At 47.1% G+C, this 24,899-nt stretch overlaps 1 protein-coding gene across 1 annotated transcript in view; it reads right to left on the bottom strand.

The window, feature by feature from the left end:
• The window catches only part of LOC146198932 (uncharacterized), a 60,091-nt gene that overhangs the window by 19,156 nt on the left and 16,036 nt on the right, over window positions 1–24,899 (bottom strand). The window contains exons 2-3 of the mRNA XM_084594417.1: window positions 13,877–14,043; window positions 6,566–6,702 (exon numbers count right to left, since the gene is read on the bottom strand). Coding sequence (XP_084450543.1) covers window positions 6,566–6,702; window positions 13,877–14,043 — 304 coding nt within the window. The remainder of the gene's footprint in view (window positions 1–6,565; window positions 6,703–13,876; window positions 14,044–24,899) is intronic.

Below are 24,899 nucleotides of genomic sequence, written 5' to 3'. Positions count from 1 at the left end.
GGATTTTTAGTTATTTAAGTTACACCGAAAAGAAGCGAAATGCCATGGGTCTGCCCGCAGTTTACCCGTCCAAAATTGCGTGCTGCGTCTCTCGGTTCAGAGTAAGAAATAGTTTTGTTATTATTATTTTTTTTATTTCCTACCATCTGCGTGCACCATCATTTCTCTTTCAATCGTCCCCGCCTCGCGTGGAACCGGGCTTCTTTATGAAACTGGTCCACGGCTCTCCTGCGCTCCGAAGTGCACTGGCGAGGTTTTGGACGTCTTTTGGCGATTTCAGCTTTCTCTTTCCTTTTTGATGCATTTCAAAGAAACATGATTTCCAAATAGATTTCGCCAGAGCTACCAATTTTGAGAACGGTCAGGCAGACTGCTCGTAAGCAGCCTAAGCGATTCTGAATTCGAAAAGAAGAAAGTAAAGCGTTGCTTCTTTTTTTCTTTCTTAGCGCTCGCGGATGATTTCACAAAAAAAAAAAAAAAACACGGTGACCGATTTCAATCGCTTTTGAGACAAGGACACCGAGCAAAGAATGGATATCCGGTGACCTCAAAGCATTTGGCAATGGAAGTAAGGAAAAGAAAGTATTCATTTTGTCCACCTTTTTATCGGCGCTGACGTCGTCCAAAAATTGTGCCACCGACAAAATAGGGCCCTCCAGGAGTTAGCCCATGTGTAAACCCCTTCTTTTTTCTTACTTTTTCTTTCCAGCCATCATTTTGTAACCCTAGCATTCAATCTTTCTCCTCTAGCTGGAACCGTGCACTCGGAGCAATCTGTTCTCTTGAACTTTTCGTTCCAGTAATCCCGTCACAGCGAAGTGTCACCGAAAAACGTCTTGCCGTGAGACCAATCTCAATGTTCAGTGCCAAGTCTTATCGGCTTTGAAGGAGCTCTCCAACGCCAAAAATCTCGCAAAACTTCAATTTACTCATTTCCTTAGGTCGATACGTTTAAGTTGTTGCTATTAAACTCTCGCATCGAGCGGCAGCAGCTGGAGATCAATGCGAACAAAGTCTGTCTTATTTACTCGTTATTTACTTTCTAGAACTTTATTTCCCTCTGCCGCGTTTTTCTCACTCCAGTTAGCTTGAGGAAGTGACGCAATCTAAGATTTCTAATAATACTCATTCGCAAAAACGTGATGTAAGCTCCCGTGCCTTGAAATGAAAAATGAAATAACGTAGCTCACCCAAGATGGTAGAAGTATGTATATAACAAAAACAGGAAACATCTGTTTCCGAGTGAACCAGCGCGACTTTCGAAAACAGAATCGAAGCACACAGAACATTACAGCGGCTTCAACTCGACACGCTGCCGCTGCAAACCTCACCATGGCAAAAGTATGGCTTTGCGTTCGTAAACATTGCAGGTATAGGTGGTTACTTCATGTGCTTATTTCCTTCCTGCCTGCCCTGTATTCAAATTCAGGCGACGACACCAGTACGAAGAAAGGAAAACAATATAAAAGACCGGACGAATTGTAAGTTATATTTGACTTACAAAACAAGTCACGCTTCATCGCTCGCACCTTCTGTTCGAAACGAGAGAAAAAAAAAAGCGGAGGGAGAGGGGGAACACGAAAATTGCGGCGGAACGCAAAAAAAAATAAGAAAGTGGCTCAATTCGATTCGTGGTGAGAATTAAAAAAAAGGGGGTTGGACTAGGTCGCGCTCACAATCGAAACGCAGGTCTCCGTCACATCGCGCGAACAGAAAGAAGCTGCGAGGTGCATGGGCGGAGGGGGCAGCGAGAGGGGGGCTCGGACCCTTTGTTCGCTTCGTTGGGTCGATCCCGTCGCGGAACTCGTTTTCGCCTTTCTGTTCCGAGCTGCTCTTGCCGCCAGCCGACATAATTTCACTTTACCCTCGCTTTCCGCTTGCTTTGCCACAAACACTGTGGCGCGACACGCACGCAGGCCCACTCTCTCGCGCGAGATGGGAGCACATAGAGTTGCTCTCGGGAGAATGGAAAGCACGGCCCGCCCCTCTGTTCCATCGATCCGATGAACGCGGGCAGCGTGAGAGAACAGTTGGCCTCTTTGAGGTACAAAGATGCATGAACGTACACAAACGCGAAGGGGGACTCGCTCGAGCGCGCAGATACACAGCGGCCACCTACGCCCCGAAAACACACATCGACGGCATTATGTCGCGTCCGGCAAGCGCTCTTCACCACCTTACTCATGTGTTATGCATGGCAAGCCGACCCACCGTGCGCCAGCGCGCGCACCACTGCGCGCGCTCTGGTCGTATTAGCCGTGGTGCCGCAGCCCGTCCTCACCGTCGTTGGCCGGTCCCACTCGGAGATGTACCTACCCAGAGTCGCCCGCACCGCCTCGCTCTGCCGCGTTCCTTTCTCCCTTCGTTTTTTTCCCGCGGTCTGCGGGTCACGTAGAGCAGTAAGAAAGGGTATAAAACGCGTCCCGGCTTCCGGGATTCAAGCTTCGCTCGCTGCCAGCCAAATGGCGAACACACCCCCCACGCGCGTGGGGAAACGGGTGCTTGGCGCGCCATGCCGTCCTGAGCCCTCTGGTGCGACCACCGCGCATGCACACCAGACCCCAGCCGCTAGGCCATCTTTTCCCCCTTCCTCACACTTCCTCCCCTTTTCTCCTGCATACTGTCCCCCCCCCCCCCCCCTCTTCACCTCATACTGCTCCCGAAACGGAGCCCGCCTGCGCTTTTGCTGATGAGAAGCTGCGAGTACAGCAGATTCAGTGCGCAGAACGGGAGACTACTTTGCTAGTCGAACAGTTGCCTCCTAAGAGGCCGCGTGCCTTGGGACCATTAGGAGCCGATTCCGGAGTCCTGGCTGGCTCGAAAGGAAGTCGAGCTTCATGAAGATTTTGTTTTACTTTTGCTTTGTTTTTGTCTGTTACTTCCTTACTTACTTCACGAAGTCTATGCCCAGATGATGGCGTTGAACGGGGTTGTGCGTCGCTACGCGAGAAACCTGCCGAAAACTGAAGTGCAGAGTTCAGAGTGAGGAGAAAGAAGAAGCTGCGGGACCCTATAATTGAAAGATAAGGATTATACGCTTTCCACACCAGAAGAAAAACGCTTCATGCGAAAGCGCAGATTCACCGCAGCTGGAAGAGCTTTTTGGAGACAAAAGATACGCCGCATGACATTTTCTCAGCTTTGCCATGAACAGCTTCCTGAAAATAAGGTCAAGCCCATTCTTAGTAAGCGCTCTCAATGGCATTGAATTAGAAAGTTTTCTTGCCTAATGGGCCAGCATGGATCACGCACGCGGGATGATGTGTGCTTTGAAACGTAGCTCGGTCGATGATATTGTGAATACTTAGGCACCCGTTTAACGTCTAAGTTACTGCCACTATGGGAGTGCTATAGCGCATTCTTCGCAGGAATATGATCGAGAAGTGATAGCGAACCAGAGCAGCTGTTTGTAATCTAAGCCTCTAGGCGTACAAGGCTCACAGCCAAAAGAGGCGACGTTCAGTCGAGAGTTTATACCTTTGTGGGACGACCTCCACAGCAGTAGATGAATAGAGGCCAACCTATATCTTGTAAAGGTGTGTGTGTGTGTGTGTGTGTGTGTGTGTGTGTGTGTGTGTGTGTGTGTGTGTGTGTGTGTGTGTGTGTGTGTGTGTGTGTGTGTGTGTGTGTGTGTGTGTGTGTGTGTGTGTGTGTGTGTGTGTGTGTGTGTGTGTGTGTGTGTGTGTGTGTGTGTGTGTGTGTGTGTGTGTGTGTGTGTGTGTGTGTGTGTGTGTGTGTGTGTGTGTGTGTGTGTGCGTGCGTGCGTGCGTGCGTGCGTGCGTGCGTGCGTGCGTGCGTGCGTGCGTGCGTGCGTGCGTGCGTGTGTGTGTGTGTGTGTGCGTGCGTGCGTGTGTGTGTGTGTGTGTGTGTGTGAGAGAGAGATAGAGAGAGAGAGAGAGAGAGAGAGAGAGAGAGAGAGAGAGAGAGAGAGAGAGAGAGGTGGTTTCTGGGGAAGAGGCGGTGGGCATCGAGAACATAAGAATACGAAACTGAAAGGCGGCTACCGCCAGAGGATTAGAGAGAAAGGAGGTTAGAAATAATACGACAAGAGCGGAGGAATATGGCACCCTCCGTGTGCGGCGCCCGTCCGTGAAGGGACCCAGCGCTGGATGGCACAGGAGTGCTAGTCCAAGGACATGTGTGTGTGTACGAAAAAAAAAAAACTAAAAAGTGCTCGATAACTATGCGCATATGCACTCGATATATTGCGAGATGAAAATACCCCAGCTGCTGTCGCTGAACCTTGCGTTACGCAGAACCATCCTCTGAGCGTTTGTTTGTCGATAAATGTCTGATAAAAAAAAAACTCAATTAATAAACAACATAAAAGGTTTGTTAGAAAGGTATCCGACCTTTGGCCGAATAAAAAAAAAAGCTCGTATAACTGAAGCGTTGGAAACCTAATTACCCTCAAAGTAATCTTCTTGGGACTCCACACACTTCTCCCAACGGTGTGACCATTTTAGAAGCATTCCGAGAAGGCCTCTTTTGGAACGAAGTTTAGCTCAGCTGTCGTTTCACCATAATGTCCTCTCTTGTCTGAAATCGCGCTGCTTTCAATGGCCTCTTGATTTTGGGAAACAGCCAGAAGTCGCAGGGAGCCATATCAGCGGAGTAAGGAGCCTGTTGAACTACAGAAGTCTGGTTTTTTGGCCCAAGCAAAAAAAAAACTGAATCAAGTGCGAGGAATGGGCAGGAGCATTGTCGTGGTGGATGCGCCAATTTCTTGTTGACCATAACTCCGGTCTCTTGCTCCGCACAGCATCACGTAGGCGGCGGAGGACATCCCTGTAGTACTCTTTGGTGATTGTTTGACCATGTGGTGCGTACTCGTGGTGTAGCACACCACGGGAGTCAAAGAAAGCAGTCAGCGTAATTTTGACATACTTGCTGGGTCTTCTTTGGTCTTGGTGACGGAGAATGCTTCCACTGTAGCGACTGGGATTTGGTTTCCGGGTCGTGCCCGTGCACCCAAGACTCGTCACTAGTGATTATGGTGTTCATGAAGTCGGGGTCACTATTTGTGGAATCCAGCATGTCCTGTGAGACTTTAACTGGAAGTTGCTTTGCTCCACCGTGAGCAGCTTTGGCACGAATTTCACCGCAACTCTCTCATGGGCCAAATGTTCGGTGATAATGGAAGGTGCAGAAAAATGGCTGATTCCCACCTCTTCCGCAATTTCTCTGCGCTAAACGCATTTTCTCGGACCAACATATGATTCGCTGTATTCTTCGCGGCTCAATGAAGGCTTGACCCGGTATTATTTTTATTTAGCTTTTTTTTTTTCTCAATCCGAGTCTTCATTTTCAGTGAAAATTAGGAACAAAAGAGTGCCGAACAGTCTGTCTATCTTACAAAACCTAAAAATAAAAGATAAACATCGACTCTCCCCCATCATAAACCATATTCACTCTCATTTTCTTATTCTTTGCTTGTCGTGTACGAACTCGCATGCTTTTATTGGGTGAACTACAGGTGCGCAAAGTAGCATCTGATGCCTCCTGAAGAAGAGGCGAAGGTGAGCCTTCTGACGCAACGAAACATCCGATGCTTGTTTGAAAATCTACTTTCTCTCTTCGCAGAGTGAAAAGTTTGGGTGCGGCAGTCGGGACGCCTGAGGGACTTTGAGAGCACCCATACATGGTGCGCCACTTCGGCCCATTTTCAATTCTGCTGGTCCGGAAGAGCCTGCAAGAGCGCTTTTCTGTTTCCCGAAAGACGCAGAAACAGTTTGTCCTGCCTTTAGAATCACCTTTTTTATGGACCCTCGGGGAGTCTGGTAGAACGGCAGGACCTTTTCCGCTGTTTCGGGGATGCTGCTTGAGCGCAAGAACGGCTGGTTGGTGCCAGGCGCTCTTAATGCTTTCTACGTAAATTTTGCTCACTGGGATGCTGGGCTAAACAAGAAACATTTGCAATATGCAGCTGGGTAGATGCCACAAGCACAGTGAGCTTAACATCCCGGAATCTGCTCCCGTAGCCACAACTTCCGGGCTGCTGTGCTTCCGGTGCTGAATTTCATTGGGAGCACAGAAGGCTATTCAGAAACGCAAGCGTCGTCACGCATCAGACGACATGAGTGTTTGATGAAAAGGCGAGGGCTGACGCCCCCTAATGGCAGTGACCCGGTTCTGTCTATGGTCGAGCAGAATGAGCGAACGGTATCAAAGGCCGAAGCGATTCTCAGTAACACTGGCGCAAGGATCTGAAGAAGTCGGGCAATGGCGATCTGTTGCCTCCGCGGATGCTGGCGCAAGAGCTCTGTCGCCAGCGTGTCTTTAAGGCAATTAGTCGTTCCTGCCAAAAAGAAAGCGGCCAAAGCTAAGTAGTTCGCACATATGTCCATCAGACTGAGTTAAAAACGTAACTCAAGCGTCTGAGTCGTCCTGAGGCAGATTGTCAAAATCTCTCTTGTTCTCTTGAATGAGCCATTTACACACACACACACACTCACACAAACGCATAAAGTTGTGTGTGTGTGGGGGGGGGGGGGGGGAGGAAACGGCTCATCCAAGTTAGAAAGTCACACACACGCGCACACATGCTGAGACGTTTTCTGCTCACCGGAAAAGTCTTGCATGTCCATCTTGTGGGCGACGAGCAGCGCCCGGCACTTGGTCAGCTCTCTCAGGAGCAACTGGGTGCAGCACACCAGGTTCACCAGCTGCTGAGAATCCACCGGGATGCCGTCCGACACAGCGCTGCGCCAAACACATCACGTTAAGCTGAATGTAGCCGCATTGCAACAACAGTGGATGAAACACCGCACGGTCGGCCAGCAGAAAACAGCCTCGAAGCTCCACTGCTGCACTTAAATTACAAGCGCACTCACATTTTTTTGTTATTTAGGCTTCTTTCTACTTTAGATTTATACACTAGCTTTATGTTTGTCCCTTCTTATTTGGCTCTTACTGCGTGCGAATAAAATGTAAATATTAAGTCTTTATTACCCCCATGTGGCCCAATCTGCTGCTTTGCTTTGTTTGTCCCGTTAGACTTTTGTTGCCGCTGTGCGTAAAATAACGCACTCGGCTGTGAAGACTTGTGGCTTTGAAGCGGGGGTTGTTTAAATTTTACTTCAAACCTACTTTAGTATAGGCAGCGTCCTTCATAGCCTGAGTCGCTTAGGGATTTTAAGCTCCGTAAAACGAACCACACCAAACATTAGTATGGACGACATGAAATCTCCCTTGAGAGAAAAGGAAAAAAGCGTTCGCCTTCGAGGGAGGCCTGTAGCTTCCTGCCGCTCTTTCCATTCCATCGCGCAGCACGGTGGCAACGTGAGAGACCCGCACCTTAGAGTCACTGAAAATGTTTTTTCTGTTCCCTGCGTTGCTCCGCTCTGCGTTGCAAGATTCGGAAAAAATATGGGCGCCGCCATTTAGCGTTCGACAGAACAGAAAATTGTCTGTTTTCAGCAACTCTTGAGTCCACAAAGCTGTTATCGCCGCGTTACATATTGTTACGTGAACGGAAATACATTCGCAAATGTATACAACCAAATAATGCACGCGGCGACAACCAAAGAGCTCGCAGTAAGCTGAGAGAACAAGTTCATATTTCCTGGGTACATTTAATTTTCAAGCAACTGTGGGATGATATAAGATGCTGTTTTTCATGTGTCGATGGGAATGGCATGAGCTTCGAATGAGTAGCAAAAATTTGTTTATAAAGTCTTTTTTTTTTTCTGCACTCGCACCGAGTAGCAAACATATATAGGAAACAACGAGCTGCATTATTGAAAAAACAAACGTGAGGCAAATGTGCATGGAACATTGTAAAATACTTTTAGAGCATATTGATATATATGAATAGTCTAAGGTATCTTATGCATAGCAAAAAAGTTTTTTTTTTATATATTTTTCTGCGATCGTAACTGGTAATTATGAGACTCCGTAGAAAACCAAAGGGGTGGGCTTTTGTTTTTAATAAGTAACAAAGATCTATAATCCACCGTAAAAACGGACCTGCGGATAGATTGGCTGTCACGGTGCAGCTATAGAAAGCGTGAAAAAAGTACGTTAATAGACCCTTTCCCAGATTTTGTCCCAGATTTCTGGTCATAGGGAGACAGTCTTTGGTCGCCTTCGCACGGAGTCTCCTCGTAGCATAGTACAAACTAGCGCATATGGTACAACAGACGTTAGCGATAGGACATAAACAAGAACGGCTGTTCACTTAATTTTTTTTTTTATTAATGTGACGAGCTACCGTTTTTCTTCACTCTTCCGCTTTCCATCACCGGGAGGCTTCTGCCAACAATCGATGGAACTTGAGAGAAATCAGCATCACCTTTAAACTAAACGATATAAAATCATTCTTGTTCATCAAGAGAACGAGAACAATAACTTGTGTTCTACGCTGCAGGACAGCATTGACACATGCAGTTGATGGGACCCGCCTTGGTGGTGCAGTGGTTCGGGCGCTCGACTGGTGTGCCCAACTATGCGAGATTCGATGGAGGCGAAAAGCCAGGCGCCCGTGTGCTGCGAGATGTCAGTGCACTTTAAAGAACCCCAGATGATCGAAATTTCCGGAGGCCTCCACTACGGTGTCTCCCATAGCCTGAGCCGCTTTAGGACGTTAAACCCGATGAACCAAACCGAACAAAACAAAGCATGTAGTTGATGGGAGCAACCAAGCTTACTCGGTGATGCGCAACACGACTGCTGGTACGCACCATGACACGAAACCCCAAAATGTGCTGGCCATTCACACATCGTTGCAAAAGCCTGCAGAAGCACAAAGATACAAAGTACTGCAGCATTACACTGTTGACGCTAAGAACAAAAACCAAAAGCCCGAATCGGCAAAGGAAGTAGAGAAAAGAACCATGCGAATGACGTCGATACCTCAAAGCCAAGGATATAAGCGGATCCGGGTAGGGAATACCTGATATGTAACGCTCTAGCCAGCAAACGGCTGAAACAAACAAAGCGCCGACATGCAAGGATGCGGAGAATTACTTTACTGGTAATAATTAAGCATTCGGATGTAAGCTGCAGATAAGGCTTACGAGGAAGAGGACCACTTGGAAGAAGCATGCGTTCTTTTATCGTTATGCACGATGATTATCACCGCATGCGCTTCATCTTGTAGCCTGGCATTCTGAGAGTAAGGAACAGATCAGTTTGATTGTACTTCGTCCGCTGGAAGAAAAGTAGTTACAGCACATCATTCAGAGGAGCTCGTGTAAAGCAACAGGAAACGTACAAGATAAGAGGGACATGCAGTTTTCGAACGCTTGGAATCAAAGCCAACGGTTTAGTGCATCCTTATCTCAGTAAAATACGGGGGATGTTGCGGCTATATATACTGTTATAATGTCGCGCCTATGACAGCCGCTTGCACGCAAACGCTATAGTTTCATTTTAACTAAGGGGGAACGAGCAAACACCAGCCCTCTATTGAGTTCAGCTCACGTTAAAGAATACCAAAGAGAACCTGATTAGCTCTTAATGAACTCTTTGCGTCGAGCGCTGCGACGTCTAATAGTTTATTGACGCTAGACACGACATACATCGCCCCTGTTACTATTACTATTCATTAGCTGCGCATACGGTCCGCCGCAGCGACGAGAGAAGAAACAAAACAAGTATCTAGATCTTATAGGCGACTGCACTGCAACAAGACTGAAACACGTAGCAACGTACGGGCCTGTTTTCGCCGTAGTGCGCTAGGCGCCGCGGGAGATAAGCTCATGAATATATATTGAAAATGCCCCCCCCCCCCCCCCTTTCCCGCGTTGTTTGATTCCCGCTCGGGTATTATTTCCCTTAACTCGTCCGCTAAGGCAGCGAATTTCGCTCGCCCGGATTTCACTTCAAATTGGAGCCTTCTTTATTCTGCTAATGCTGGCGGATTTTTATAAGCCGTCGAATGGGCTACGTGAGAGCACACAGAGTTTCTAACAAACTGCGAAGTGGCATTCACTCAGTTTAAAGACGTCGCGATGGCAATAAGGGTAAGAGAAAAGGCTACAGTTGCGAGTTAAGCTGAGCTAAACGAACTGTTTCTGAGGTAATATTTTATTAGCAGTGGTCGATCTCTTGCTCAAGAGAGTAGACCCATTCATATCGCGAAAGATTCGGGATCATCATAATGCCGCATAGGAGGTATTTGAATGACGTCACGGGCGTCATTTTTCGCTGCAGAGCACTAATTTAGTAGTGCAAGCCGCAACAGATAACGATAAGGCGATTAGACATAGTTGCAGTGTTTCACCGTGCTTCTTGCACCACAAAATGACCGCCACTGTGACGTAGATGTGTACTCCCATATTGAAGATCGCGTAAGATTCCGCCTGCAATTTTGCGACAAAACCGAAAGCGATTGATAATTACTCCAGGCGAGTTAACACGTGTCGTGCAAACACTATTGAATCGCGTGAATTCATGACCTGCCCACGATAAAGCGAAATCATCTCATTTTTTGTTTTCAACCGAAATCGCCATTAAACGATGTGAGCCGTGTGTTTTTCGAATAATTAAAAATAATTACCATTAGTTTGAGTCTGGGAAACAGTGTTTGCTCGGCACGTGCGTCGTACAAGTTCTAAACATGCCTACAGTTACAGCGAGTTTCTCAATTGCTGCTGCACCGAAGCCCGTAAAAGCTTCCCGTGTAGTTAACAGCAAAATAACCGTTTAGATGTGGCAATATGTTGTAGAAGAAAAACATGTGTTCTGCATCTATACATGAGGAGACAGGAAGCAGCAGAGAGAGAGAGATAGAGACAGAGACCTTAGCTTATTCTCGTGTGTACTACTGCTAGGATAGCGCGACACTGATTCTTTTCGTGCCAGGAGTTCCAACCTCCCTAGATCGAATCGTATCAGGTGCTACAACGTCCTCGGAGTATACAACACCTAAGGCTCCGCCTGCGGAGTCACTGTTCCGGCAAATTGGACGCTGCTTTGTGCGCTATCGATCACGAGAACGTACACGGCACAATGTGCCTTCGCCAGCTCTCGAAGGCGCCGCATCTCCCCATCTGTCGGTGCTCGCTCGCCGGCGCGCGCGAGGTAGGAAGAATGGTCGTGCTATATCTATCCGAGCTATAGGCCCCCTGTTGCCGTTTTCGGTTCGCCTTCATGTCGGAAGTATATACGCTCATATAGCTCCCGATCGGGACGCGTCCAACAAGAATTGAGCTCGTCCCTGGCAAGCTTCCTCTTCCCGTCGAGGGGGCGTGCCTTTTGCTGCGAGCGGCGTCCATTAGCCCAGCGTCGGCACTGCCGAGACGTTCCGAGGTTCCCTAATGCAGCCGCCGATGTGCCTGGCCTCTTCTTTCTCGTATCGTCCCCGCGTACAATGCTTTTAACGTAAGTCGTATACTACTTCTGACGCTTCTCAGCCAACCCCCGTCTGGCACAACACCGCTTTTTTTAGTTCTTTTTTTTTTTTGGGGGGGGGGGGAGAGAACTACGCCTTTTATCGCATGGCTTGGGAAGAATGCGAGCGGAAGCGATCCACTTTGTTTCCCTCCATGACTCGGATGTGCAATCTTTGTTGCGGTCTGGCGTATACAACCTCCGCGAAAAAGTCTGGGAAAAAGCCCGCATTGTTCTGTAAGTACCGATCGAAACTTTCCAATTTAAGACGACTCCTATTTTCTGTGTCACGTCCCCTACTTTGTTGTCAGAGATGTTTTACGACTTTTTCCGCATTTACCTTCGTCTATACATTTTTTTTTTTATTCAACGACCGCAGTAAGAAACTTATTCGGTCACTGTAGTAAACGGTGGAACGCGGCTTCAGTGTTATATAGGCCGGTTTCTTTTGAGGCACCAGCGTTGCAATGGCATAAAAAATTCCCCTGCACTGTACGCAATTGTATATAACGTCGCTTGCTTACTTACATTCGCGACGGGCCAACCGAATTCTGACAATAAAAGCCTATCGCGAGGTTTTTTGAGAATGTAAAAGGAGAGGTGGGGGTGGGGAAGAACTACGAACTTGTTCGCATTCACACGGTGCGCTCAGTATTTGAATTGTGGACAGAAAATAGCAAACGAAGGTTTCACTATGACGGTAACGCTCAATGTACGCGATTAATAAGCAGAAACGTAGCGAGTGTTTCACTCTTGTCTACCAAAGTGCGTCTGTCACATCATACCAAATTAAGAAAGATCACATATACGAGCGCAGATCAATGCAGAAAATTTAACCAGGATGTTATCCTGCCCATTTCTCTCTCAATCTTCGGGAAGAAGCACACGGCACGGAGACTGATAAATGTGTCGCGGTATCTAAAAGAAGCAACTCAAAACGCTAGCTACACTTATACTTACAAGCTATGATGTCATGCGATCGTGACGTGACGCAGAACCTGCTGGCGACCGTCTTTCATGGTGGTTCTGGTGAAGCAGGAATGAGCAGGCCCGTTTCAACTAAATTCTTCTAACTCCAAATTTTCATGACTTCCACCTCACACTGATGACGTAATTGATGTATTAGTATTCGTGCGGGGGCCTTTTCCCACACCTAGGTATACATTAAATGAGCGAATGTCATCCCTACACTTATAGTGGTTGTTACTTGTGCTGTCGCCGTGGGCGAAGGAGTATGAATCAAACATATCGAACAAGCGAAACACAAGAAAAGAAGTACACGGGATAGTTCAATATGTTAGATTCGCACCAACTAGCCCAAATGGTCGCCATGGTAGAGTATCAGTCATTGGCATGGCAGTACCCTGCGGGCCAAACACTGCTCTAAGTGAAGTTGACCACTTCACAACGGTTGCAAAATGGATGCCAGAAGCAGAACGTTTTGCGCTGTTATAACACTTTGGTAGCCTATCCTTGGTACACTACCCGGTAAGTTAAGTCGAATTCAGTATTCACATATGCCATCACCCGCAGCAACACTGTAGTCATTGATTACTGAATGTCCTGCGACGCAGAGCGTAAAACGTGGGATCCCAACCGAGCAAGCCCTTGCATCCTTCAAACGGCACTTAGATGTGTGACGCTATGAACACTGCGTGAACACGGCAGATTCTAAAAAACAACTGCTCACCTAATTTGTCCTTGCCTCCACTTTGACAATTAACGAGTGCCCAGGCCCCGAGGCAGCGGAGTGCTGTTCGAGCCTGTGTCCCTCAAGAGGGGCCAAAATAATAATGCCACGGCCACTCATTGAAAGCGCCCTTGTTCCGCTTCAATTAAGCGGCCGTGCTAATGACATGGACTCAACTTTAGGTCAAATATTTAGGGGAATCCCCCAAGGTGGAGCAGATTTCTAGTAAGGGCTGCTGTACGCAGCCGTATGACTGCGCTTCGGTGTATGTCACTTAGTAATTACTCCCTTATTAGGACTCAACTTTAGTCAGTCCACAACGCGATCGCAGCGCTACATGCTTCATCTATAGCATCATGGACACACCGTGAACGCTCTTTTTTTAGTGACCGAAAAGGGCCCTCGTTCACTGCCGCGTTTCCCTCCAGTTTTACGTTTCAGGTTCCGTCCAACTTGTTCCACGTATGCCTTTTCTCCAGGTGAGGGGTAGCCAACCGAGCATATGCTCGTCTACAGTCCATGTTTTTTCTCCCTCCGTGCTCTTTTTCTCTCTAGGTGCGCAGTTTTCTATCTCCATAGGGCACGGACAGTTCCGACTATTGCAACGAATCGGGGCGCATTTATCAAAACGTAATAAAATAATTTATCTTAAATAAAAATAAATAAAATAAAATAAAACATAAATAAACATAATGAGCAGAACGGGTGCGACAATGCACAAGTATAGTGGAAGAAGGGACGAGCGACGTCTGTGCGTGAGCTGTGCCCTGCCTCCTATACTCGAACTGTTTCGTGAACTCCGATCTCGTTCCGCACGCAACATCTGCAATGAAGCTCTTGTCATCCGCTTACCTGCGTATGTGCGGCAGCAGTAGGTGCGCGGCGTCGACGCAGGCAGCCACGCAGCGCTGGCGCAAAGTGCGGATCCGCTGACGCAGCTCGGGCCCGTCCTGGGCGCTGCTCACGCTCAGCAGCACGTCCCGGAACAGGGCTACGCCCACGTTCAGCTCCTCGATCAGCTGCAGCACACGACACATCTTCGTCAGGGTTAGCGTTCACATAACCGGACTATTAAGATTGCACCTATCGACGTAGAAGCTATCCGCTGTAAGAGAAATATTCTATCGAGCAGAGTCACGGTGACACCACCACTTCATATTGTTTGCAGGTTCTGCACCGCTGGTCGCAAGTTATCTGTAACGATCGAGATGTCGACGCTGTAGCAGGCACTGTCCAGACGAAAACTGCGGTCATTCCGTGCCACGTGATATCGAGTGTTCGCAATGTCCCGTCATTCCTTTGTTTATTTATGCCGTATTTCTGGCTTCGTTTTCTGTTACTGGAAATCATTGTCACCAACTTCCGGTTGCGCACTGCAGAGCGTGGAAATTCGGGTGTATTGAGCCTATTCTCAATGCAGGTTATCTTCCCCGTGGTTCTCCTTTTTATTTTATTCACTGTTACTATCTTTCAGCCTTCGTTTTCCCACAACTAATATCCCAAAGAGGTCAGCAGTTGCTTCATACTTCCTGTGTGCTGTGTAGCAGATGCTTCAACGTAGTCCTAGTTACGAGCTGCAACACTTAATTCAGAACTGGAATGGCCAGCTGTTGGATGAATAGTATCAGAATAATCGCCAATGTAATAACACCACTAATAGGATAATGAGGACGAAAAAAAACGCTTAAATTTACTACCAGAATACTACGTTACTTGCCTAACTACAGAACACAACCAAATAACAAACAAAACAGATACCTAGCATTGTGACAGATTCTCGTTGAACTAATTGCTTCAGGCCATCGTTAACCAACCCTAATCTCTTTCTTTACTTCATCTGAAACATAGGGCAGCTTGAAGTCAGTGCGCGTTTTTAACTAGCGCTCATAAACAATTTCTATATTGTTTCAAGAACGCTCATCCTACACTTCCTCGAATTCACACTGAAAACTACAAACTTATAGGAGAAAAAGGTTGTGCGCAACTTCGTCTTCAGGTAACTGCCACGAATTTCTGCGTTACATTTCCGCGCAATCCGTCCGAGGATGCCATCACAGCGATACAAGCAGCATTTTACACAGCGCAGAAGCATAACGCAGTACGTGTGCTGGAAATAGATCGAACGTTGCCTCCAAGCAGGATTTTTCATATGCACCCAACTTCGCGCAGCTCCTGTGAAGTGCGTTGCGCAAAAACAAAACTGTCACTTGTGGATTACACGCGGTTCCTGCCTGACTACCTCAATAAGTAACCGAAATAAAAGAACAAATCCCTGGGTCGCGGTGCAATATTCCTAACACAAAACATGCGTCACAACTCATCCGACAAAGAGACGAGGCATGGGATGGAGTGGGGAGGGGGAGAAAGGGATGCAGCACAGATCCACAGAGGCTAAGCACTCAACCGCCTACACAGGGCCGCCCGCACGTCCACGTACCCCCTTACACAACCGATAGTCGTCCATCAACGCCACCGGCGTCACTTACAAAACAGGAGCCGTCATGGGGTCCGCTCCTGCCAAGCTGCACGCGCAATCACTGCTGTCCGCGGCCGCCCTAGCTGAAGCCCTGTCACAAATAACGCTGCTCGGCATTATGCGGTTCACCGCCAGGCGCGCGTCCTCCAAGAGCAATTTATTTTTGTTTGCTTCTCTGCACATCCTCGAACACTGGCCTTTGCCCGAGTCTCGACATGGCCAAGATGGCGCCATTATTGACGCTGTTTGTGCGGTATACAAAAGAGGCAAAGAACCGCTTACGCCTCTTTCTCCTCACTAAATGGTGGCGAAAGAAAAAGCGCATTGAAAGTCAGTGGCCGTGCTGTGTGCGCTAGTCTGTTTGGATGCTAGAGCGCCGCTTCTTTTTGTTATTTGACTACAGCCGCCTAGCGGCTTTAATCTCGTTTCTCTGGCACTTGCTATGGTGAATGCGGGCAACCTGCTGAGCGAAAGTGGTGGAATGCGATAGTTCTAGAGCTATTGAGTGGAACACTTTCTCTCCGTCCCTGGTCTCTCCGTCCGCATGCCCTTTCACGCCCGCATTTAAAAAGCAAATACATTCTAAAATTGCTGCTTGACTTGGAACTTCGAAAAGCATTATGGCGTGGATCCTTCTCTACCGCGTAGATATAAAACCCTCTTTTCCTATACCTTTTTTGTTTTTTTCGTTTCGTTCATTTCACTCCGTTTTTCTACTCTGTAATCTGTTTTCTTATTCAGAATCACCCCGCCGCTGAAGCTTTCGGGACTTATTGATTCCTTGCTCTCAAATATTTCATCGATTTTCTCTTTCAAGAAGCCTGCACCCTCGCGCTGACATTGCTAGCCTGACGCTTGATAATTCAAGTGCTCCTGCTAGATTAAAAGCCCAAGTTCCGGGGCTTCTATTCTAAACCGAGACAGTGTAAGAGTGTGCAGATTAGAACTATAGCGCTATGCATATGCTATCAGACTTCCATTCAGTGGTGAATAGAATCACACAGCACAGAAAGGACTCGGCTGGGCCTAATGAAAAGGAGCCCAAGTATAGCGTACAGGTGCGTAATATTTCTGACAATTGAGGCCTTGCGAATGGCCTAGCCAGCTCATTACTTTTGCAAAAGATATTCCCTCTTATAAATAGACACCGCAGTGTCTTCTCGGCAAAAAAACCAATTGTCCTTCTCAGGCTACTGAATAAATGAGTGGTTGGCTGGAGGCAGGTCGCGCGCTGAGGTGATATCCGCGCAATGTCTCCGTCGAAAAGCCTACTAGGACAAGTGTTCTCACCAAGATCCGCTAAATGCCGCCTTCTTTTGGCCCCACTATAGTGGCTGCGGTAACGACGGCAGAAAACGACAGTTTTATTTCACAAATGTTTTACGCAACTTCAACAACTTCCGCCTGAAGTCTGTACTTTTCGCGCACTCTCATATCCGGAGAGAAATGATCCTTAAATATAAACGAATGTTCGTCCAACTCTATAAACCAAAGAAGTTCTGGAATACTGGGAGGCCTTTATATACAGCATGTGAACAAAATATGGAGCCGGTATATAACTTTTTGTGGTAATTTTACAACTGCGTTTTATTTTTAGCTAGTTGGTGCAGTTGCGAAGTAATTACAGTTGCCACTCACAAAATCTCAGAAGTGAAGACGTCTTTTATGTCACAATGTTCACTAATCCCTGTTAGGCTCAATAAACCTATTCGGGTTTTTTTTTTTTTTTTGCAATGTCCGGTACTTCGGCATACGCATTATCATATATATGTATATATATATATAGCGAAGGGTACGCTTCATTTAAAGAAACATTTTATTAGACTCGACGTTTCGATCGGAGACCGATCTTTCCAAGTACGTTAAATGTTCTCGCATCCTATATATATATATATATATATATATATATATATATATATATATATATATATATATATATATATATATATATATTGCAGAACTAATGTTCACATAAGAGACTTATAGGGTTTTATTGCAGTGCTCAACGTTCCGGGATCATTGCACTATGGGCAGAATCCTTCTACAGGTATTCGTTGCGAAATGCTGAAGGGGTGTAATTAGTAACGGAGAAAGAGTTATAGCTAAGAATTTAAGACATAGAGTTCATTCTCTCGTTTGCCTCATTTATCGTATCGTGGAATTTTGCTTCAGGTAAAAAAAAAAAAAAAAAAAAAAAAAAGATGCGGCATTTAAACCAACTCAGGTGCTTATCTTTTAATCTCGCTGTTTTGTTTATTCTTTTCTTTTCATAACGGCACTAAGATGGTGGATCTCCGTCGTAAGATATTCGCGGCTTCCGCAATGCACCGATGCTATGAAAAACGTGATGAGCGCAAACTTTTTGCGACTACAAGTAGAAAGAAAAAAATACTTTTCAAATTTACACTACATATTTCGCTATATCTTTTCCGTCACAAGAGAGCTGAAGGCAAGAAAATTAAGAAAAATAAACTGAGAAGCTGAGATATTTACCCGAATCAGCCATATTATTTGCTACATCTTTCCTACAATAAAATAAACAGCCTAAAACAAGTTTCATTTCAGAACGACCCCCCTCCTCATCTCCCGAAATCTCGTCTCCCAGAAAAGGCATCGATTATTTTCCCCTTAAGGCAAGTTTTCTGACTGCACGTTGGGATACATACTGACTGTACGCTTCTGTATGTAATTATTTGTGTGTTGGTACGTGTGTATGCAACACCACGTTGCGGGTGTCTTTATAATCTCGAACCTGAGATGTCCGTTCGGTAAAACATAGTTAGTACCTATGCTTCTTGGGGAGGCCATTATAAGTCGCGAACATTACGTCCATAACATTAACGATTCGGGGGAAATTCAAGCTCCGTCTCAAAAGTGTGACGTCATAGCGCTAATGGCTCACTTCAGCGGCATGGGGTGCACGTTTATGAACACCAGGTGGTCGAAATTTCTGGAGCCCTCCACCGCAGCGTTTCTCATAGCTTTTGGGACGTTAAACACCATAAACGAAACCAAACCATCTCACCACAATTAATTCTTAGTCTGGCATACCATTCAACTATTCTGAGTCATGTTGTAACCTTATAATCACAGTTCATGCGATGTTTTATTCAACTCTTCGCAACGCCATCCGGATTTCGTATGCAAGCAGTCGGCACTTTGGGGTTCTCGAATGAACGGGACACTTTATCCTGACGCGATAAAAGTTTCAGAGATGTAAAGCTATGTGATTCTTGTGTCCACTCAGTGCCCCAGCGCATGAACTACAGATTTTACTGACCTAATAAAACGTCCAAATTTCCTGGGCGGCATTGGAAGCATCCAGTCAAAGCGCCTGGATACGTCTTCTAACACTGATCGGATTTAGAGGGGACCCAAAGAAGTGGCTATACTCTATCAGCTGAAAGCTGTTGGCACAGAGTATGAAAGTCACTTCGGAAGTACGGAAAGTGGAGCAAGTTGATTCATCCTTAACATAGCCAAAAAATAATAATAATAATAATAATAACCGCGTACGGCGGCGGACGATGAAAGGCATGACATTACGACGGCATTTTGTCAGGCCTTTCTTCGTCACAGAGCAAAACAGCGCAAACTTCACAACGGACAGAGAAAGGCAGACGAGACACAGGCGCTGGAAGGTTTATTGTTCTGACACCTCGGAATATATACAGCAAGCATCAAAAACAAGAAGAACAACAAAGGCTGATAGACAATCATCTCAGCCAGACATCAAGCAGGAGCACCATGATCATCCAACAGCCGATAGGAAAAGCAACTCCTTATCTAGAAGGGCTATGGAGGGAATGCTTACACAGCTGTCTTTTAGGTTTGCAATTCTTTCGGCCTCGATTATTTCTCGCGTGGTTTTGTCACCGCACCTGCGCAGCACGCTCGTGTTACGCAATTCAGGTGTGCATTTACAATCTCGGCAGTGTACACCCAGATGGCCCGAGATCTGCTCTGTCACATTGTAGTTGTGCTCCAATAATCTTTTATTAAGATATCTGCCGGTTTGGTTTATGTACGCATGGCCACAAGACAAAGGGATCGAATAAACGACGCCTTCCGCACACGAGACGAATCGGTCGCGATGGTTTGTGGTGCAACCGATGTGTTTTCGACCCATCCCATTCACTCGCTTGCAAAGACTTGACAAGCGGTCCGGAGCCGAAAAAACAACATCTACTCCAACCCTTCTTCCTATCTTTCTCAAGTTGTGTGAAATCCCGTGCGCGTAGGGAATGACTGTCTGCCCTTCTCTGTCTCGTCTGCCCTTCTCTGTCCGTTGTGAAGTTTGCGCTGTTTTGCTCTGTGATGAACCAACTAGCTCGAGATGTTTTCTTCAAGTTTCTTTCTTCGTCCGTCCTCATTTGGGCCGCTGTAACTATGACGATCACGAAAATTCCGAAAAAAAAAAATGTTGCCACTTTTTTTTTTCGTCAACTATTTGGAGATGGTGACGTCCTTTATTATTAACCCGAGCTGCATAACGAAGTAAATTATTAGGGAAAGAGGAGGAAACCATTGTCGCTTTAGGCTCCCAAGCACTCCGTCGGACAGGAAGGCAAGCACAGACCTTTCCAGCATTTTTGAAACGGTCGATACTTATCGAAAAGCCCTCGCTGTCCAAGCTGTGCGTCCGTGTCTCAAGTTTGGCCGAACAACTTCACATTACACCGGTTTTTAAACCGCGCTACAGCCCAGCAGCTTACTATGCAGAACCAAGGCCTCCGGCTTGAAGAAACCCAGACACGCTTCACCGCTGCGTGCACTGAAGTTTCATGGCAACCAACGTCCGAATACTTCCTTTCTTTTCGTTTGTTTATTTATTGTTTCTTACCCCATAGCGCCGGCACGCGTGGCAGCCAGCCGCGAACAGTGGGGCTATACAGAAGAGGAATTTAACGACACCCGGAAGTCGCTGGTCGATGACGCGCGCACCACTGGCGCCCGCGCTCGGCAGCCACGCGTTTACGGCCGTCGGCAAATCATGAATCGCTCGTGGCGGGCGGGTTTTACTAGCGCGTTAAGTGCGGTCTCGAATTCGCGCCGCGTGGAATGGTCGATACTGAGCCTTTTTTCGAACGCTGACGACGGGACTTGTCGACTTTTGCTGACGAAAGTCACATGTCGCCCACGTGTATAATCTGCATGCAGGCTACATAGGTATAACGGCAAAAGGCGACATGCCGAGTTGGTTGTTCGCGTGCGAGGCTGCGCGCTTTTGTTTACACGCTCCTCAGTCTTTCCCGCACCGTTGACAATTTTCGTGTCTCTCGATGTGAGATTGGCTTCGTCCGTACCGTTGGGAAGCGCGCGATTCTGAGGGAAGCGGAAAGGCGATGGAAGGGTGCCGGAGGAGGCGGCAATCATAGGATGCTTCGAGTTCTGCAAAGTAAACAAAGTGTCTGAGATACCCACAACGCTATCGACGTTGTTAGCGACTAGGTCAAAAATAACGAACGAGCGACTTAAACAAAAAAATCTGGTTACTCATCTAGCGAAACTAATACGGTGCGCCAGAGGCATACATGGACGCGTGTCGTGGCTATGGTACACTCTAGTTGCCCATCGCCGCATCGATTGGCCCGCTGAAGTGCTGTTCCGTATCGCTGTACACAAACACGAGAAAAGCACTCTGCTGCGCAGTGCGGAAAACAAGGGATCTGTAATATCCGCTGTTGTATGTATCGAGCACTACGCCTACAAACCTCAAGCAAAGTATCGACGTTACGGTCAGGTGAGAAGAGACTGGTGGAGACGCACGGCTCTTCGTGAAACCTGATAACGGCATGGAGGACCATGTGGATAAGAATGGTCGCTTCGGGCAGCGCCGAAGAGTGGTATTCACGTTACATCAAGTAACAAGGACTGCCCTTTCTGCCCAGCCCCTGCTATGGAGGCCACACTAGACCACTTCCTAACAACTTGTCCTGGTCTTCGCGTGGCCCGCAAGGCACACCTTAGAAGCCACTTTTACCACCCTACCAGACCGCCAGACACAGGGGTATGGACACATGGCCCACACCACCGAGAGCTGTTGGCATTCATTGCTGCCACAGGCCTGTATCAATATATTTAAACCCCTATGCCGAAGGGTGAACTTGCGCAATAAAAAAAAAAATAGAAAAAAAACAAGGGCGAGTTTAGTACAATAAAAAGAAAAAGTTGTATTGGGTGCGCAGAACAGGGGACCATGTCCAAGCTTGGTTCTTTCTTCATCCCTGGCAAAAATTTCCGTAGATAGCTTCTAAACTGTGTGTTGGAATTTTTCCAAGGTGCTCCGGTCGTTCACTAGTGCTCCTATCCTCCACTGAAACTTTTGTAAGAAGGAAAATTACTCCTCCCTCCCCCCCTCTTCACTCGCTACCCCACCCACTGAAAAATTAGGTGAATGTGAAACCCTAGATAAATTGGCTCCAATGCAAAACAGTGCAAAATTAAACTCAAGGTTTTTCGAAGCTTCGCTCGTTCGGGTCCAGGCGCTGGTGTCCTTGGAACGCCACGATAAGGAGGGACTGGCCACTCTGACGGGAGAGCATTTTGGACAAAGATAAAGCACCGAATGAGCCGCTGATAAATAAGCAAAAAGAGCGATCACTTAACTGTCCTCGCGCTTGCGTTGGCAACTTAGAGCTGTCCATAAAACCTGTGCGAGCTGCATTTCCACTTGCATAAAGAAAGTGGCATTATATGCAAGGGGAGTCGCTTGTAAGTGTCCTCGTATAACAAAAGCGAAAAGAAAATAACAATTGAAGAATCGTGGGATATTTTTACACCCAGATAAAGGACGCAAGCAACTTTTCACTTGAAGAAATGGCTCGCGCGCTTTCCTCCGAAAGTTAACGAGCGCGTACGCCGAAGCTCAAAAACGCGTCTCTCGGTCGGTGGATCCTTAAATTACACGCGGGAGAAAACACTGTCCCAATTACTCCAGCTCTGCTGCCCCTAGCGTTGGAAAGGGTTTTCTAATGAGCGTCCCCTCCTTCCTGCCACCCTCCTTGAGAAGCCATTATTTCAAAGAACCCTGAAAATTGCCTGCGCAATCTATTTAAATTCTAGGTCTTTCCGGGTGAAATATCTGAGTGGCCATATCTTACAAAAAGCTCATCCGAAGCTGTGAGGTCCACACGCACAGACCAGGCAATAAAAAAGGGCGGCGAATCCTCTCTACCAGTCATGAATACTTCATGTCCCACGTACGTTACGATCCCGGGCATCTTCGCTTAAGCACTTAAGCCTCGCCCCGAGGTTCAAAAAGGAAATAAGCAAAGGAATGGCAGAAACGTACAAGTAACTTATGAATGACGTACGCCTAGCGAAGATAAGGCCGACCAACATAAGTATACCAGTCAGCTTAACGCCCAACACGCCAATTTGTTTCTGACGTCTATGACCCTTATCTGCGAAGATAGAGGAAGGGAAGGGGGAGGGGGGGGGGGGGGGGTCATTTCGTTGATACTCGCCATTTAGAAAAATAAGGCTGCAGTGTAGGAAGCAGAGCGCTTAGCGGTTGAAAGCCAGAAGAAAATATAGTTCTTACCCGATGTTATGTACCCTGTGTTTCTTTGAAGGACTGCGTCTTCATCCAATGAGCAGTAAGTAGCAGAAGCTGCTAGCGCGCTGCGCTTCTAACATTCAGGCCTCTTCGTTAGTACAAATAAACGAACGGAGAAGCTGCGCGGCTGGAGTCATTTCTCCCCCGAGATCAAAGGCACTGCGGCACAACCGGGTATTTGCAACATAGCACGGAACTGACCGGTGAGCCCTTGTGCTTCTAAGGCGTTGCCCTGCCATTAACTGCTCCTTTTTTTTTTTTTTTTGTTCTTGCTTTTTATTCTTCGTTCCATATCTATTTTCCTTTTTTGTCGCGCCTCGCCTTTGGCTCGTTATTTCGGCTGGTTTTAAACCAAGCCTGGGTCTCGTGCGTCTCTTTGTGCTGGCCGGCTTCGTTCGTACACGGACAGGCAAAGAAGGCCCGTGCCTTTGCAGCCCGCGGCTACCACGAAGGCACGGAGGAGTGGAATGGGGCACTGTGCGCTCAGTTCTGGAAAGAGGGAGAAATCGATAGGGAAACACTTTGCAGCGTCGTTCACGTGTGCTTGGGACCCAAATTGGACCATTTATTTTGGAAGCCGCGTCGCTCGGAAGCCATCTCACCCTCCCCTCCACCATTCCCGTCCTCCCTTTTTCAACTATTTCGCTCACTCGTCCCCTGCATTCCCTCCCTCTCCTGTCTTCACCGCGTACCCGTAGACTCAACTGTTTCTCGACTTCGAGTACGTTGTTTCGTCGAGCACTCTCCGTTTTGTCTCTGCGACTTCCTCTACGATTACTTTTCATTTTTCTTTCTCCCTTCTTAGACAAATTTTTGTCTATGGCGAGAGCTGAGCCCAGTGGACCGTGGATGCTCCTCCGCTGTAATCAGCTTTCAAGGAAGTGCGGCCACTGAGCTTGTGTCAAGAGCCACCGCACGAAAGGGAGGAGAGGGCAAGAAAAAAAAAATGAGGTGGAATGAAAGATTTTACTCAAGAGAGGAGGAGCCGTCCATTTCTTGAAGAGCAGCACTCTAAAGGAAAAACAAAAATCAAAGGAGCATGGAAAGTAGGTAGAGGAAACAAGAGGATGAGACCGAGGAGAGCAAGGCGAGAGCACGAATGAGCAGTGCGGCGGCAGAGTACGCGTCAAGGACCGCCTGAGCCGAAAATGGAAGGGTTTCGAGACTTTCTTATACAGGTCGCGCACACCGCCGACGGTTGAAGAGGGATGTGGGCTTCACTGTGATAAGTGGATGAGTCTGGAGGTCGGTAATACGAAAACTCGACCTTTGAAAAGGAGCAAAGCACTTCGGCAATAAATGTTAAGAAATGGAAGATCAAAACGAGAGTAGAATTCACAGTGAAGACATCACGAACATAGTCGTGAATACCTCTAAGCACATGTCTTACTCAGCACTTTCTGTGTGTGTCTTCTTCTGAAACATGCTACCAGTATATTATAGACTTGAAAATCTTATCGCAGATTCCTCAACTACTTTCTCTCCTTAACGACTTTCCTCCCGGCTCAGTTTGGTCTTTACCGAGAGCTTTAAATTCGTCTCGCTGGATGAATTCGCAGTTTCAGTATGAGAATCATTTTGCTTGCAGCAGACTTAAGTGGCCGGTTTATAATTCCACAGTGTTTGCGATACACCATGCGTGTAAAAGGAGAAAAGAGAAAGGAAATTGCAAGTGGGGTATGCTTCCTGGTGAAAGGCTTGATTTTTTCTTTCCACTTTATCACAACGAGCTACTTTTAACGCAAACTAATCAAACAATAAATTCCTCGTTTAGAGCCAGTGTGATTATTTTAAGGCCTTCTCGACGACGAAATGGCATTAATATCAATAAGCGCAAT

Source organism: Amblyomma maculatum, chromosome 2, assembly GCF_055883805.1.
Source record: "Amblyomma maculatum isolate TAMU_Amacu chromosome 2, ASM5588380v1, whole genome shotgun sequence".
Lineage (NCBI taxonomy): Eukaryota > Metazoa > Arthropoda > Arachnida > Ixodida > Ixodidae > Amblyomma > Amblyomma maculatum.
This window is presented reverse-complemented; position numbering and strand designations above follow the sequence as displayed.